The sequence below is a fragment of the Urocitellus parryii genome, chromosome 3 (assembly GCF_045843805.1).
Source record: "Urocitellus parryii isolate mUroPar1 chromosome 3, mUroPar1.hap1, whole genome shotgun sequence".
NCBI lineage: Eukaryota > Metazoa > Chordata > Mammalia > Rodentia > Sciuridae > Urocitellus > Urocitellus parryii.
The window spans coordinates 142,593,137-142,610,277 of NC_135533.1; the positions used below are offsets into that span (position 1 = coordinate 142,593,137).

General features: G+C 60.5%; 1 protein-coding gene across 2 annotated transcripts in view; it reads left to right on the plus strand.

Annotated features, from left to right (window-relative positions):
* The window catches only part of LOC113199180 (putative RNA-binding protein 19), a 92,748-nt gene that overhangs the window by 29,790 nt on the left and 45,817 nt on the right, over positions 1–17,141 (plus strand). For both annotated transcript variants that reach the window (XM_077795563.1, XM_077795564.1), the window contains exons 17-21: positions 1,768–1,946; positions 3,662–3,722; positions 6,123–6,202; positions 7,817–7,872; positions 9,323–9,439. In XM_077795563.1, the coding sequence (XP_077651689.1) occupies positions 1,768–1,946; positions 3,662–3,722; positions 6,123–6,202; positions 7,817–7,872; positions 9,323–9,439 (493 nt within the window). The remainder of the gene's footprint in view (positions 1–1,767; positions 1,947–3,661; positions 3,723–6,122; positions 6,203–7,816; positions 7,873–9,322; positions 9,440–17,141) is intronic.

Genomic DNA, 17,141 nt, shown 5'->3' on the forward strand with positions numbered 1-17,141 from the left:
CTTTTTGGAAGGTGGTGGAGGCCCAGGCCAGGCGAGCCGCACTGGCCCAGGGGACAGACAACAGCCAACCTCAGAGTCCCCTCCTGGGCTGGGGCTGAGGGCAGCTGACCTGCCAGGGGAAGGACCATTCCTGAGTGTCCCTTCCTGAGGTGCTGACTGACCCCAGCCTGCATCTCAGCTCTGTCACTAAACCCTAGCATCACGCCCCAGGCGGTGCCTGTGACCATCTCGCTGAGCTCTTAGAAGCCAACCAGCTGCTGCTCCTGGCCCAGGCCTCAGGAGGAGTCTACTCAGCCGTGCCAGGGGCCCTGGGCTCCTCAGGTTGTCCCTGTGAGGCTCCCAGTGCCTGGAACCAGGCAGGCCCCTGGGACAGAGGGGGAACGGTCATGAGTCTTTGCTGAGGTCTCTGAGCAGAGAAGGCACCAGCTCCTGCCTAGTACAGAATCCATGTGCCATTGGGTGGCCAAGATCGCACACAGGGTTTCCCATGTTATTCTGAACTTTCCACTTCTCTTGGAAAGTCTGAGCCTCAGCCGTACTGAGTTGACCTCCCCAGGTGGCACAAGCTGGCAATTACCAAGAAGGGCAGTGGTGACAGGCCCAGGCGACAGCCACCAGAATCTTGTACTGTGTGGTGACCAGCAGCCGTTCTGGAGCCTGACCCTGCTTCTGCGCGTGCATCTGCGCGAGCTCACGGTGTTCTCGTCAGCGCAGGACAGATCTGACTGGGATCACGCTGTGCCTTCTCGATTGTCTTGATTTTTAGGTCACAGGCATCTTCCATGTCCTTCAGCATCCTCAGCAACATGGTTTTATTTTTATTTTTTTTTAATATTTATTTTTTAGTTCTCTGCAGACACAACATCTTTGTTGGTATGTGGTGCTGAGGATCGAACCCGGGTCGCACGCATGCCAGGCGAGCGCGCTACCGCTTGAGCCACATCCCCAGCCCCAGCAACATGGTTTTAAATGATGACATATTATCCCAGCCTCCGGTGGCCTCAGTAGTGTCCTATTTGTGACTATGTAGTGGCCCTCCTGTTTTTCACAATCACAAAGTACTCTGAAATCCTCGCATATGGATGAAACCCCTCTTATGCGCGTGTATGATCAAGGGATATTTTAAACCCACTTTCAAGGGGTTTTAGAATCCTCTGAGTTTCCCATTCTGTAATTCTTGAAAAGCTTCAAGATGCAGTTTAGTTTGAAAGTTCACTGTTTTTTAAAGTAAAAATAGCATCTTGATTAGGTTCATGGTTAAAAAACATAGTTTCCATAACAGTATATTTTGAAGTTCAAGTTAGGGTGGCCTAGTCCTATCTAGGGCTCCATAGTTTTGGATTTGCGTTTCATATTCTCTTTAAAACGGGCGGGAGCCAAGTGCGGTGGTGCACGCCTGTGACCCCAGTGGCTTGAGAGGCTGAGGCAGGAGGATCTCAAGTTCAAAGCCAGCCTCAGCAACTTAGTGAGGCCCTGAGCAATTCAGTGAGACTCTGTCTCTAAATGAAATACAAAAAAACGTGTTGGGGATGTGGCTCAGTGGTCGAGTACCCCTGAGTTCAATCCCCAGTATCCACAAAGTAATAAAATGAAACGGGGCAGACACAGGACATTGTTTCCCCTCGCGCTCTCGTTGCTGAAACTGGCATAGTCCCTCCTGCAGCGCCCACGGAGCATTACCCCTTGGTCCAGCAGGTCCTGTGCTCTGGCCCTGGCTCTGCTGGGTAGACGTGGCTCACTGGGCTGTTTGTTTGTTGTTGGGGTCAGTGGCTGATGGTGAGGCCCCAGACGGTGAGAAGCCAGTGGAGGAAGGAGCAGAGGCCCCCACAGCCAAGACGGAAGAAGAGGAGGAGGCAGACGAGGAAGAGGACGAGGAGAGCCTTCCAGGGTGCACTCTGTTCATTAAAAACCTCAACTTCAGCACCACGGAGGAGACACTGCAGCAAGTGAGTGTCTGCCGGGTGAGGGCGGAAGCGGGTGGTGGGCAGCTCCCATCTGCAGATGCAGATGCTATGTCCGTCGTGCTGTAGGCACAGCGCAGGGGGCGGGACGCCAGCCCTTCTGCATGCCGCCTGGGCAAACCGAACCTGGCACAGGGCAGACGCTCCCCAGATTCCCTTTAAGGAACGGCTGGCAGCCGGCTCACAGCCAGGAACTTGTCCTGGAAAGGATGTCGGCCAGAGGACGGAGATAATTGGTTCTGTTCCTTTCAAAAGGTCCTTTGAGCTGTGAAATCTGTGGAGGGTTAAGCAGTGTCCACCAGGTCAGCCTCCTGCTGTGACTGTCCCTGGGCCGGTTAGGAGGTCAGCCATGGCGGCAGAGAGGCCAGGCCTAAGCAGGCAGCATCAAAGGGCCGCAGTCCGCCTCAGCCACCGACATCCACGCCTGGCTTGGCCTCTAGAGGTGCAGCTAGCAGTGTCTCAGGCAGGTGGCCTTGAGTCTCTGGGGCCAGCTGTGGTCCTTGCGGTGTCACAGTCACTCCTGGCGTGGTGTGGGACATCAGGGATCAGCATTTCTCAGTGATGCGCAAACAGCAGCTCAAGAGCATCCTCAGTAGTAAAGGCCCTGGAGCTGAAGGCCCAGCCAGGACCATCTAGTTCAGATTGGAGACTGAGCTTCAGAGAGGCTGCTTCACTGTCCTGAGGTCACACAGCTCATTAGAAGCACCCCCAGCGCACAGGACTCCTGTCCTAGCACCTGAGTGTGGAGCAGTGATTGGGGTCAGTCCTCTTGGGTCTGGATCCTGGCCTCACTCCTGCCAGTGGGCGACTCCTGCAGTCTGTGCCTAGGTCATGAGACATGAGTAGAAGCTTCCCGTTGGGTGGTTTGAAGGTCTGACTGGGACAGTGAGACCCTGCAGTACAGGGCCCCATGCTTGATGCACCTGCCTCCTGCGAGTGTGTGCGTTGGGGTCCCCACTCCTCCTGCTCCCCGTCGATCGCCTTGTGGACAGTACTGAGTGCCTGCCTGTCTTTGGTCCTCAAGATGCAGGCAGAGCCACGTGGGGCTGGCCCCAGCCGGGCCCCATGGAGACAGAGAAGGGAAAGGGAAATACAGGGTGGGATGTGACTTAGAGGTTTTTGTTGTTGATGATGTTGTTTGTTTTTTGTTGTTGATGATGTTGTTTGTTTTTTGTTGTTGTTTTTTAATTATTTTGGCTTTAAGCACTGAGGGCAGTGAGGTCAGGCCTGGGGTCAGTAGGCTCCAAGTGTCCAGACTGACACCCGGCTTCTGCAGCGAACCCCTCAACGGCTCTGTGCCCCAGTTCTTCCTTCTATAAGTGAAGCAAGAACCAGCCTAGCTGCCGCCTCGGGAGGCCTGGGGGACTGGCCATCACTCACCCCCTCAGAGTGACCCAGGTCTCCACAAGGCAAACTTGGGAGGACAGTGTTGGGCAGGGCTGCGTGGTGGCTCAGAGCCTGGCTGGCAGCCGAGGTCCCCAGGCCCTCAGCCACCCATCTGAATGTGCCTTTGGGGTCACTGGATGGGTGGGTGGTGTGGGAGCCTGGCACAGGCCAGTGCACCGGGAGCAGCACCAGGTGGCAGTCTGCATGCCTCCTGGTCCCCGTTCCTGTGGTGGGCGCACAGCCCATAAGGAGCTGCGCCTGCGCGGGTGGCGGGAGAACCTGGGAATGCAGGGGCTGCGTGTTCCTCTTTCCAGGTGTTCTCCAAAGTGGGGGCCGTGAGGAGCTGCTCCATCTCCAGGAAGAAGAACAAAGCAGGTACCCTGTTCTCGTGGAAGGACGCGGTTCTGGGAGACCACACGTGGCCGGGGTCAGGCTTGTACAGAACAGCCCCTCCTCTCCTGGAGACCCCTGCTGTGCTGTTGGGGAGGTCGCAGGCCCAGGCTCTGAGTCAGAGCCTTCGCAGGCCCTCAGGTGGTCCTGAGCTGTGTGCGTGGTGGGCAGCAGCAGCACCCAGCAGCACCCATCAGCACCCAAGGCCTCCCTTGTTCCCATGACCTGGCACCCAGGAGATCCTCAGGCGTAGCAAAAAGGATCGATTATGGGCTTTCCTCTTAGTTCTAAGGGAAATGACCCCGATGTGGAACTTCTAGAACATTCCATCATGTCGGTAATCCTGCATCTCTCTGGCCAGTAGGTAGTGGGCAGGCACAGGCCCCCTGGCCCCTCTGTCAGCACTGGACCTTGTCCTGACGCTGTTGTCCTCTGCCCACGTGTTGTCCAGCCCTGAGTCTTCAGAGCATGAGCAGGGACGGTCCTTTGTCCTTTTCACAGCCATGCAGTCCCGTCCAGCAGCCTTGGCCTTGCAGAATTGGTGGTGTGAAGTGTGAGTCAGCCCGATACCGTCCTGGGTGCCTGTGTGTGTGGCCACAGTGTCTGCTGCTCCTTCATTCCCAATAGGCCCTGGGCCACCAGGCAGTGGGCACCCAGGACAGTAGACCAGAGGAGATGTGGTCCCTGTCCCCAGGCACCCGCAGTAGCAGGGGGACATATGTATGAGCTGGTGGCTTCAGCACAGGAGGCTGTACCAGGAGGGCCATGGCAGGACTGTGGTCTCCAAGTCAGACTGGGGTCTGGAGGCAGGGAGGCCAAGCAGCCTGGTGGCAGAGGCTGAGGCGGGAGGTGCCCTGGAAAGGGGGGCTGACTCCTGTTGAGAAGTGGCTTCTGTGCCCTGCAGAGGTTTGGACTGTGGCCTGGTGGGCAGCCACCGAGAGTTTTAGCAGACACTTCTGTGGCATAGAAGTTAGAGTCCCTTGCCTCCGTCTGCTCAGGTGCTGGAGCAGAGGGCCACGCCTGAGGCCTTCATCGGCAAAGATGGCCTGCCTTAGGGCTCTGGAGGCCAGAAGCCCAAGACCAGGCGTTGGCAGCAGTGGCTCCTTCCGAGGGCTGGGCGGGGAGGGGCGGCCTGTCCAGCCCTCCCTGGCTGTGATGGTGTCCCTGTGCCCACAGGGGGTTTCCTGCGTAGGCCTGTCCTGGGTTCGATCCCCACATACCTTTTGAAGGTCACCGGTCCCTGTGGCTTAGGGCCCACCCCAATGACCTCGATTGACTTGATTATTGATGCAGAGAGCTGGTCTCAAGTGAGATTCTGACACCTGGGGTCAGGCCTCGAGTCAAGACCCAGGGGCCCATGGCTCCACCCCTGTCGTCCCTGTTCTTGAGCACTTCAGACCAGTTTGGGACAGGAGGAAGGGCAGCTAAGTGCCACATTAGTGGTAGGAGGGTCGAGGCCTGGGGATTCCAGGAGGGGAGTCGTCCCTGAAGTGCAGCAGGTAGATCAGGCTGGACGCACCGTCCACTCTGTGCAGGTTACAGGGACACTGCCTGTCCCCGCGGTTCTGAGCCACGTTGGGGCAGTTCTTGGCGTTCTCTAGTGCGCCCTGCCCTGGGTTCCTGTCCCTCTGGATGCCAGCGCAGGCACAGGTCTCAGTGCAGCAGAGGTCCAGGTGGGAGCTAGCCAGCCAGGCTCAGGGAGTCCCAGGCTTTTGGGACCCACCAGAGTGCCCCAGCCCTCAGAGTGCAGTGTGCAAAGAACAAAGCACCCTGTGAAGTGCGGGGAGGATGGGGGGGGCAAAGACACAGGGAGTGTGTCAGAAGGTCAAGGGGCAGTGGGACACCTTGTACTTCAGTGCCCGTGGGACCCCCGCCCCTGCATGTGTGTCACACACACACCACACACACACACACACAGAGTCAGAGCAGACGCCCCTGGGATGGGCTGCTGGCGCTCCTGCCCTCCCACCTCATAGTGGGGAGCCAGGTGGAGCCATGGCTCTTGGTCCTCCCCAGGGGGACTTTCTATCTGAGACCCGGAGCCAGATGGGAGGGTCCAGAATCCCCGCCAGGAGGCAGCCCTGGGTGCCCGACAGCCTTTGGGCTCATCCCGTGCACTAGGTGCTGCGGGGCTGTCCTGGTGGAGGGCCCCCTGGTCACCGCGGTGGTCATCCCTGTCAGTCCTGCTCCCACCCGAAGGCGGGACTCTATGATGAAGTTAATCCTCACGTCAATCATTGGTTAATTAACAGTCCTGAGCCTCAGGTGGCGGGCTCAGGGGAAGGCTAGTCAGAAGGTGGGCCTGGAGAGGAGCCATGGGGCGGGGGGAGCGGAGGTCCTGGGCTCACTCTGTGCCCCACTGGCTGGGGGCTCCCCCTCTTTCAGGGGCGCTGCTTTCCATGGGATTTGGATTTGTGGAGTACCGGAAGCCGGAGCAAGCCCAGAGAGCCCTCAAACAGCTGCAGGTAAGTGGGGCTCCGAGCCGCGGTCCACAGGGTCCTCGGCAGGTGGCAGGAGCTGTTGGCCTCTTCTGCTGGGGTATCGTGGGCGCTCACGTCCTGCTGGCCCGTCCTTCCAGGTTCTCCAGGGACCACGCCCAAGAGAATGAAGAGCCTCTCACCCTCCAGGGTCTCTGTCCTTCATCTGTTCCCCTCACACTCCTTCCCTGCGGGCCTGGCTTCTGCCAGGCACCGGGCTAGGCTCGGGGAGACCTTCTTTCTGGGGGGAGACAGGCAGTGGGGCCATGAACAAAAACAAAAGACCAGATTGTGACAAAAGCTTGGATATGGGGGATGGGGACATGCTCAGTTGCTAGAGTGCTTGCCTCGCATCCACAAGGCCCTGGGTTCAATTCCCAGCACCACACACAAAAGGCTTGGATAAAAATAACTTTAGAAGTGGGGCTACCTAAGGTCGTGTGGGCGAAGGGGGCCTCTCTGAGGAGCAGATGGTTGAGCTGACCCTACTGACATGAAGTCAACTGCACAGAGACTTGGTGGGAAAGTTGTGTAGGAGCCAAGAACAGCAAGTGCAAAGGGCCTGTGGCAGGGACTCTGAGGTTAGAGTAGGCAGAGTGTGTGGTTGGGTCAGGTGAGGTGAGAGGTGTCCAGGACTAGGTTCACAGGCCCACTTAAAGGACTGGAATCCAACCTGAAGGCTGAGCAAGACTCTGGAGGGTTTGGAGCACACAGACAGGGGTCTCGTTTGTCCTCTAGGACGTTCTCCAGCTACTGTATGCAGATGGGATGAGAAGAAGTGGAGCAGGCAACCCTGCGGTCACTAGAGCTCTGTAGCCTGGACCAGGGTGGGGGCAGCAAAGGTGGTAGAAGGGGCTAAGAGAGTTTGGACAAATCCACATCCTGTGCCACTGCCTGGGCCCAAGTCCTGGGATAAATGGAACCCTAAGCAGGAGGAGGGAGCTGTGGCCGCAGGGAGCACATGGCCTGGGATCTCTGCCACCCCCTGGGGAGCCGCTCTCGCTGGCAGTGACCGCAGCTCCTTCGCTGAGGCCCACGTGCCAGGGCCAGGGACCCGGAACAGCTCTTCCTGGCCCTTGTCCTGCTCCTTGTTTGGCGCCTCAGACCCGGGTCCTTCTTCCTCTCGCAGTTCCTGAGGTTCTGCTCGGCTCCGTGGCCCACAGACACACACTGCTTGGCCCCAGCCGTGAGCACATGTGTGCACCTGGCTGTGTGGGCTGTTTCCTGGGAGACTTGAGGACTTGCAGGATGGTCTTGCTCAGGCACCAGCTCTGCCTTCAGGGATGAAAGCCGCACTGCTTCAGGTGCAGGCGCTGGGGCTGGGTTCTCAGGGCTGTGGACACAGCAAGCAGATAGGCCCTGTGGCCTTGAGTGCTGTAAAGGTCAGGGTTGCCACTCGGCGTGGGAGACATCATGAGCCTGGGTCTCTGTGGCCGCCAGCTGCTGAGCCATTTTGGGGAGGCCCCTCTGTGCCTTCCGTCCCCACCCCTCTGCCAGGGAGCAGGCAGTCTCCCACCCTCTAGCCACGGCCCTGCTTTGGGGACAGGCAAGGACACGGTGAACAGTGAGGACAGGGGATGAGCCGTGCTGTCTCCTCTCCAGGGTCACATCGTGGACGGCCACAAGGTGGAAGTGCGGATCTCAGAACGAGCCACCAAGTGAGTCTTTAGCACCTCCCCTTTCCTATGACGCCCCTGTTCTTTCTGTCCCTGGAGCTGGCCCCCCAAGGGTGTCTCATCCCTTCCACGTCCCACATCCCTTCCACGTCCCATGTCCCTTCCTCCTGCCCGCCACCCCCCCCGCCCTCTAGGGTTCTTCCTGATTGGGGTTGGGGGTCTTCGCCACATCTGCTCCCTGCTGAGCTGGGACAGTGCTGGTGACATGGGGGATGCTTGATGCACCTTCTTTGAACCCCGGGGATTACGCATCGCTGGAGGTTGGCCGAACCTCTCTGGAGGCCGTGGCCCTCGCCCTTCTGTGCTCTGGGGCGGCCTTCCTCGGGCTGGACAGCGGTGCCAGAGAGGCCTCAGCAGGTGGCAGGTGGAGACAGACTGGTTGGCCCAGCGACCCAGGTGTCCAGAGTGCGAGGTCTGCTCCTGAGCGTCCTGAGCATATGTCCTAGTGAGCCAGCGCGCTCTGTGGCTCTTAACGAGGGGGCACGTGTCATGTGCCCCTGCGAGCCTTTATCATCAGTGTCAGTGTCACCCACCTGCCTCTGGTGTAAAACCTACTGCTGCCAGCAGTCTGGAGCTGGGGAAGGCATTTATTTGGTGATTTCCAGCAAGTTGGTCGTTTATTGTGGACGCCTGTGCTGGGCCTCCTTAGCCAGAGGAGGGTCCGGCCCAGGAGGCTCGCAGGGTTCCTGAGGGGGACGTGGGAGCCCAGACCTGGAGCCCAGAGCCTCAGGTTCTTATCCAGGGACCCGCTACATGGGAAGGGGCCTTGGCCTGTAGAGTACAACGTGATACCCCCAGGTGGCGCCTCTAGCATGCGCCTTGCCTGTGAGCACCCAGCCGGGTGGCCATCCACCCAGTGCCTTGTCCCCAGGGCCAGCCCGAGGCAGCCTTGCCAGCTGTTGTGGCCTGGCCGATGTTCACAGTCATTTTTTTTCTAAGCTGTGTTGAGCCCTGTTCCCCTGGATGGCATTTGCTTGTGGGATTTGCATCCTGGGGACACTGCTGCTAGAACCTCCTGCCTTGGAGGTGCCCCGAGTCCTGTGTCTGGCCTGGAGTCATTTGCCACGCGTGGCGGATGGCGAAGTGCACTGGTCATCCCTTGCTGCATGACGGACCCTGGGACCTGCAGCTTCTGCAGTAGCAGGTTCTGTAGTCAGGGCTCGGCAGCCCTGTTGGATTCTGGCTCAGGTCTCCGCTGGGGCTGCAGTAGGTGCCACCTGGGTCGCAGACCCTGGAAGGCCCACTAGCACTCAGGACTCGGCCTCTGAGGTGGTCCACACAGGACCATGGACGGGGCCTAGGCCCTCACTGGGGTTTCTGCCCTGGACGGCTCAAGTGTTCTTCCAACATGGTGGACGTCTTCCCCAGGGCAAGGCCCAGGAGGAAGCTGGAGGGTTGGCCAAGGTGACCTGTACCCTCCCCTCCTCTCTAGGCCAGCCCTGACCTCTGTCCGGAAGAAGCAGCTTCCCCGGAAGCAGACCTCATCCAAGATCCTGGTGCGGAACATCCCCTTCCAGGCTGACCGCAGGGAGATCCGCGAGCTCTTCAGGTGAGTGGCGCCGCAGGAGGGTCGTGGTAGGCTGAGCAGGGCGGCCGCCAGCTGGGCTGTCCCCACAAGCCAGCACTGTGAGGTTCAGAGGTCATCTTCTGGATTTCCTTGATTCATCTCCTGTGACCTCGGAAAAGTCAAAACATCCTTCCTCGGGTGGCAAGGGGGCAAGCAAGTGGCCCCCTGGCTACCCAGCAGCTGCAGGAGGTGGGTCAACATCGCTGGTGACCCCAGGCACCTCTGCTGAGGCTTTGCCCGGAGCTGGGTCACCAGACACCGGCCTCTTGACCAGAGCTCTCAAGGCGTCCTCCTATCTAGCCGGGAGTGGATCCCTGGGCTCAGTGGGTCCTCACAGGATGCCCTCCCGAAAGGCAGCAGACCACCTGCCTCCTGCTAGCACAGAGCCAGGCGGGGAGGAGACAGCGGCCAAGTGGGTGGGGGCTGAGGGGACGGTGGTGGCCCACACTGATGCCACACTGGAGTCTGAATTTCAGACCAGGTCCTGTCGCATTTGGAAGGAGGACCCGGCCGTCCAGTCTTATGGGGATCTAGCAGCTGGCTCCATGCTGCACAGAGCAGAGCCATCTGCGAGAGTGACCACTGTACACCCTGCGTCCAGACTTGGCTGGGGTCTATGAGCGCTTGGGGTCTGTCTGTACCATGAGGGTGACCATGGAGGGTGTCCCTCCCAGGCCTCCGTCTTTCAGCCTCTCTTGGTCACATTTTGCATGAAGATAGGAGAGCAAAGTCCCTAGAATCACCCTGTAGCGTCTGGCAAGGCAGACCATGTGCAAGAGGAGACAAGGAGTGACCTGTGTGACTGTGCCCTCAGGGCCCACTGTGGGTGGGGATCCACTCCTGCTCCCGCCCACCCTCCCTCATCTCCAGGCTCTGCTGGCTGGAGCTGGTCTGGGCAGCAGGTCTCCCTTGGTCCTGGTGCCCTGCCTGGCAGGATGGGGTCACGACTTGGGGGGTTATTTCCCTGCATGTGGAAGGAGCTTGAGGTCATGAGTATGGTGAGGGCCGTGGCGCGTGCGTCTGCGTGTCTCCACTGCTTCTGCTTCTTGAAGAGTCCAATTTAAGACCCGCTGGATCAGCACAGGCTGCTGAGAACAGCATGTGTTGATCAGAAAATAATGTCCCTGGGAAACAACAGTTCCTCTTGGCTCCGTGGTGCATCTAGGTGACACTTATCCAGGGAAACAAAGGCGGGTAGTGAGGGCGGAAGGACTTCTTTGATCTCAAGCTCCACGCCTATTGTAGGAGACCAGGACTTAGTGTCCCCTGAACATAATTACAGGGTCCCCTCTCTGCATTGTCCTGGTGGAGTTTTCCAGACCTGGGAACCAGGCCCTTCCCTCTCCCTGCTCCCTCTCCTGGCCTCCTGGGTGGCACTGGCTGATGGTTTGAGGCAGTTCTGAGTGGCGGACAGCAGGGGTCGCTGTGAGCCTGCTCAAGGACTGAGGCTCCTCCAGGAAAGCCCCAGATCTCAGACAAAGCCACTGGCCAGCAAAGGTCACCTGCCAGGGGAGGACCTCAGGGCTGGGGGACAGTCTGGTGCTCTGCGTCAGGCTGGTTCTGCAGGCTGCCCTCCCAGGTGTAGGAAGAACCACCAGCCCCCATGTGGCACGCTCTCGGTATTGTGTCTGTGCCCAGCGCCTTCTGTGCACCTGTCCCCCTGTGCCACATGCAGCCCTGTGAGGGAGGAGCGGCCACCGTCCCCTACACCCGCAGGGAGACTGGAGACGAGGAGGGCAGTCCTGCCTGGAACCCCACCACCATGATGGCTGAGGGTTTCAGCTGGTCTGACCCAGAGCCGGGCTGGGAAGGCTCCTCTCTGCCACCCTTTGTCTTCCTCCCGGGTCTGGAAGGGCCTGTCGTCCCCTGGTTGGTCTGAGTGGGGACGCTGTGCCTCCGCCAGCTTGTCGTTCTTACCAGGTGTCGTGTGGGGACCACGTGCCTCTGTTTCAGGCAGCCCCAGGCCCTCCACGGCCCAGAGCCTATGGAGACTCGGGAGGGAGCACACGCAGCAGGCTCCCCGGCCCCAAAGGCCTCGGCTGGGCCCCCCAGGGCTCTGCCCTCTGCACTTGACCACGCTGTGCTCCCACCCGTGAGTAGTCCAGCCTTGGTGATGCCCAGACGGGCGCCAGAGGCCCTGCGGACCCTTACTTCCTTGGGGTCATTGTGGGCGGCTCAGGGACTGCTGTGGGAAGCTCAGAATCCACACAGAGTCCGTGGAGCAGGCTGGGCAGAGCGGCCCCACCCCCTGCCCGGCCACTGGCTTCCTGGGCCTCGGTTTCTCCTGGCTTCAGACCGTGCAGAGCTCATGACGCAGGCGCCGTGGTTCCTGATGGTGCAGGGGCGACCTGGTGGTCCTGCGTGCTGGGCCAGGCTAGGGGACTGGGCTGTTTCCGTCCTCGGGTCCCGTGGTCATCAGAGCCTGCGGGTTGTCCTCAGCCCCATTTCCCAGTAGGGAAACCAGCTCCTGAGCCCGAGTCCTGCCCCCTCAGGCCTCAGGTACCTCAGACTGTCACCCTGCTCCTCCCTCACTGCGTGGCCGCCCTCCTGGGAGCTGTTCAGAGGTTGCGATAAGATCAGGCACCTGGCAGGAGCATCAGGCTTGAGGACCTGCCAACAGTGTCACCCAGGGCAGAGCTATTGGTGGCAGGACCGAGTCCTTCCCACTTGCCTCCCTCTCTAGTCACGTCCCACCCTCGTAGCCTCCCAAGCTGCCTTGGGCCAGGCTCTAGGGAACCTGCCCTCAGTTCTGTTGCCCCTGCCACCCGCTCAAAGGCACTGTGGTCACAGCTGGGGGCCCCAGACTCTGCAGGGCCCCAGCACACAGTGGCTCCAGCAGACTCCACCCCACAGCCAGAGCAGGGCAGAAGGGTCTTTGGCCCCCCAGCAGGTGCCCAGAGACCTACGTTGCTTCAGATTCCTAAATAAGAAAGGAGGTTTGTTCCAGATGTCCCTGCCTGGTCCACCATGTGCCCTTCCCTAGTCTCCACCTGAAAGTCCCCCAAGCGGAGAGGCTGTGGACTAGGGGCATGCTGGGCAGGCTCTGGGGCCTCTGCCCTTGGGCACCAGCCCCTGTGCGCAGAGCTGAAGGACTCGCTGGACAGGTCTTGCTTCTGCCCATGTTTCACATGATGGCCTTCCATACCAGGGCACTTGTGGGGACGATGCTTGGACGGAGGTGGCCAGGACTGAGGGCACTTGGGAGGCTGGGCTGGGCATGTCCCCATGCTCTCGTTCATTGTCCCTGCAGCCCAGTGTGCTAGGAGTGCTGTTGGATACGGTTCTGGCCGAGGCCCTGGCGCCAGCAAAGGTCCCTAGAGGCCTCATCCCCCTGTGTCAGTGGCCTTCCTTAGGGTGGCCTTGCTTTGAGTCCTGGTTTCTGGAAGGCAGTGGTCTCCCTCTTCTAGGAAGGAGGTTCTGGGACACAGCTGGCCCCTGGGCAGGTGACCGCCTGGCCACACAGGCCGTGGTCAGGGTTCTGCTCCGGCCGTCGTAGAATTCTTCATTGTTGAACGGGGACCTGGCCGTGCACCAGGCTCCTCCGTAGGTCCCTTGGTCACCTCTGCTTGTGGCCCTGGAAGGATCGTGGCTCCTAGCCCCGGCCGCTCCCTCTGCCCTGGGCAGTGTTTCCAGCTCTCAGGGCCTTGGTCTCCTGTCTGAAGAGGGAGGGGGAGCGTTCCTAGAGCAGGAGGCAGAGACCCAGCCGTGGCCAGCCCCAGAGCCCCCACACACGGCTGTTCCCCTGGCTGCAGGTGGCCGCCCCCGAGGAGCAGCTTGCTGTGGGCATCTGGGAGGGGGCAGCATTCTCGGTGGGGTTGTGGGTGCTATAGAGTGATCCGTATTGGAAGGGCCAGGTGACAGCTGCTGTCCTCCCCGTGTTCTTCCCTGTCATTTTACAGATGTGGAGGCTGAGGCCTGGGCACTCTGGGCTCCCGGGTCCCCAGCTGGTCACTGTAGGACCACAGCAGGAGCCCAGGTACCTGGGTTTTTCTGGACCCCTGTAGGCCCAGAACGAGTTCCTTAGCCTCGATTTCTCCTGAAGGGGCCCCTCTCGCTGCCCATCCTCCTGGGAGGAGCCACAGAACATAGGGCTCTTGGGTCATGCAGCGCCCCACAGAGGACGGGCATTGGGTCCCCAAGACCTGTGGTCCCTCTTGGGAAGCACTGTCCTGAGGTGGGCATGGCTGGGCCCTCTGTGTTGTCACCTGACACAGCTGCAGGGGGCGCAGGTGCGGGCACCAGTTGGTGTGCGTTCTGCTTGGGTGTAGACAGTGTCTACCCCGACGCTACATGTCCCCGTGCCTGCCACACCCCGTCCCCAGGAGCAGCTGCGCTGTGGCTGATCTCCAGCTTCTTGCCTGCGTCTGTGTGGTTCATAAGTGGGTCATCCCTCGTCTGAGGGGCCCTCAGCCCTGCCCCAGGGGTTCCTCTCTGGTCTCTATTGCTAGCATTTTGGCCTCTCACGTTTCTGGCTATTTCAGAGTGAGAACAGATGATGGGGGTAAGTGTGCCTGGCCCATGTGCGGGTCTTGGTCGCACCTTCAGCTCGGGCGTCGCCAGGCAGGTGTGGGAAGGGGAGCAGTCCTAGGGGTGCAGGGTCAGGCTGGCCCAGGCGTGGGGGGCACGGCTTTATCACTCATGGTTCTCGGCTCAGCCTCTGTGAAGGCCAGTGACTCACGAGGTTTCCAGACGTCGTGAGCCACATGGACCCTGCGACGGGTCTGTGGAACGCTTGCAGGCCCTTCGCCCGGTTTTTAGAGTTCGCTTTTCTGATTCATTTTCCTTCGGATCTTCTCATTACTGAGGTGATTTACGTGTCCTCGGTCCCAGTCCCGGGGATGTAGTCCGTGGCTCCCGTCCCGTGGGCAGCTTCTGCCACCAGGCGTCCTTTGATGAGGAGGCTCTTCATTTTAACGTCGTCACTGTCATTTCATCTCCTGGTTGGGAGGCCCTGGCCTCCTCCCTGCTGCAGACCCCAGGCCCTTCCCATGTGGCCGCACTGTCCGACCTGAGTGGATCCTGGCACGTGGCGGAGCTGAGATCAGAGGCAATTCTTTTCCATGTGGCAGTCACTCAGCCCAACGTCATTTTCTCCCAGGTCACCTTCCCTACCCTGCAGCACTGACGGTGGCGGGGGTCATGTGGCTGCAGGAGGGTGTCACGTGGCTGCAGGTGCGGGCCTGCATCCTGCCTCTGTTCTGGCTCTGCTGTAGTGGCGCCTGGCATCATCCTCATGGTGGCCAGGGCATCAGTGACCCTTTGCACTTCCCGCCATCCTTCAGCCTCACCCCTCGGGTCAGCGAGAGCGCTGGAGGATGGCCCCTGAGAGCCTCAGTCGCTGGCCGAGCTGACTGTGGCCTTGGCTGGTGGCATCTGTGTACGGGGGTGCCAGGCACTTTGGAGGCACATTTGCAGATGGCTTCAGCCAGGCTGTGGTGGGGAGAGGAACCGGGGTGATGCTGTGTCCTGTGCAGCCAGCAGGGTGATGTGCCACAAGTGGATGGGACAGCCCAGGGAGGTGTCAGCGTAGCAGAACATGAGCTGCTCAGTCCCTGTCCCCACATCCGCCCTCTTCCTATTGTAAGACCCCAGACAGACCAGCCATGGTTATGGTGCCAGGGCTGCGCTCTGCACCATGTGCCTGTGTCTGGGCTGCTGGTCACCTCGGCCAGAACCGCCGTGTCCCCCGGAGCACTGCCGATGCTCCTCATCCTCACTGGCACATCCTACCTGTGTGACAGGCCCTGTGTGCGCAGCCCCTGCCCTGCTCTTGCCGCGGCCCCTGGGGTTTGTGCTCAGGATTCCACGTGCTCTCCCACGGAACCTGGGGACCCAGGGCCCAGGGGTCAGGTGGCCTCCCTGCTCCTCAGCCCTGAGAAAGGCTCTGTCCTCACCACTCCATGTGCCAGGTGGCACCTGTCCAGCCCCCTGAACGTGCCTGTCTTCAGCCGTCCCCTGAGGCTCAGCTGGACACAGAGCTTACCAAGGCCAGGCCACGATGCTGACCACGTGCTGCTTACTGGGAGCTCAGCCCTGCCGGCCCACAGCGCCCCTCTTGCTGGCAGGACCAGAGCAGTTTGAGGACAGGACGGCCACCGGGAAGGGAAGCGCATTGCAGGGCAGCCACACAGTGCCACTAAGGACAGGGCCCAGGACAGAGGGACGAGTCCATGCCCAGCATGTTTTTATTTGGAAGGAGACCAGGAGTTCAGGCTGCCCCGGTTCCCATTAGCCAGCTGTGCAGTGCAGCTGGGCAGAATCCCACTCCTCGCCTCCCTCCTGGCCACCATGCCGGGGCTGGCTCCTCATGCAGGGGGAACAGGGACTGACCAGGTGGCATCCGTGGAGAGGACCTGGGCTGGACACCCTGCCAAAGGTGTCCGGGTGGCTGCCTTGCTGACTCGGCAGAAGCTGCCTGGAGCCAGCTTGGCGCTGGGGAGTGACACGCACATTCCCGTCCTGCAATGTCTGGGACACAAGTCAGTGGGGATGGGAACATGCCTGGGACGTGCCAGAGCTGGGTCCTCGCACGGTGCTGTTGGGAATTCAAATTGGCACAACCATTCAGGAAGGGAGTGACCATGCCCAACCCCAGGACCTGGGATTGCTGTCTCGGAGTCGGCGCCAGAGAAGTGATCCCTGGCGTGCCCACGGAGACAAGGGGCATGTCATCCAGTCAACGACTGGGTAATGATCATGGCCACCCGTACACGGGAACCAAGAGGCGCTGACAGCTCGTCAAGCCTGGAAGCCGGTGAGCGAGAGCCACACAGACCCAGCTGCACGGTCTCGTTTAAAGAAAGGTCTAGAGCAGGCAGTTCTGGAGCCCAGACGTGGCTCAGTGGTGCTCCGAGCTGGGCAGATGACACTGGGGGACAGCTGAGGGTTCAGAGTTGGTTTGGAGGTGGTGGGCTGTGGTGCTGGCCACGCACTCTGGAAGCTCGCGGACACACTGTGTGCGTGGGCTGTACGAGGGGCGGCTCCTGCCTTAGGAGTTGTGGTGCCCTGAGAGGAAGCAGGGACGCGTCCCCGTGTCCTCCGCAGCCCAGAGTCGGAAGCAACCCAGGTGTCTTGTCAGGAGCACGGCTAAAGACACAGGTGCTGCTCAGCCGGGGAGGAATCAGCCCTTGTGCCCCATGGCAGCTTGGGAGCTCCCCGAGAATCACCCAGAGTAGAAGCACCCATCCCAGCCAGGGGCGTGCTGGAGGGTCCTTCGGCTAAGGCTCTCTAAGTGGCCAGAGAGAAGATGGACAGATCCGTGGGTGCCAGGGCAGGGAGACACCCGTTGGTGATGTCCCTCCGTCTGCTCCAGGCTGAATTGTGGGAAAGTGTCGTGGGCTGAGGGGCCACCCCACAGGGCGCCTGCAGGACTGGGGGTTTGGGATTGTGGGGGCGCTGGCTGCTTTCCATTGTTCGGTTGTGCTGTGGTCTTGTCCCCTCCAGAAGCTGGGAGGGGTCTCTTCCCTACAGCTCCTGTAAGTCTGTGGTCACACAAGAGTACAGGCTTCAGGCCAGGGGCCCTGGGGCACGCCATGTCCCAGTGACCTGAGAGGCTGAGGGAGGGAGACTGCGAATTTGAGGCCATCCTGGGCAACGTGGCGAGACCCCGACTCAAAATAGAAGAGTAGGAAAGGGCCAGGGAGGGAGCCTGGTGGCAGCGTGCCCCAGGGTTGATCCCCAGTGT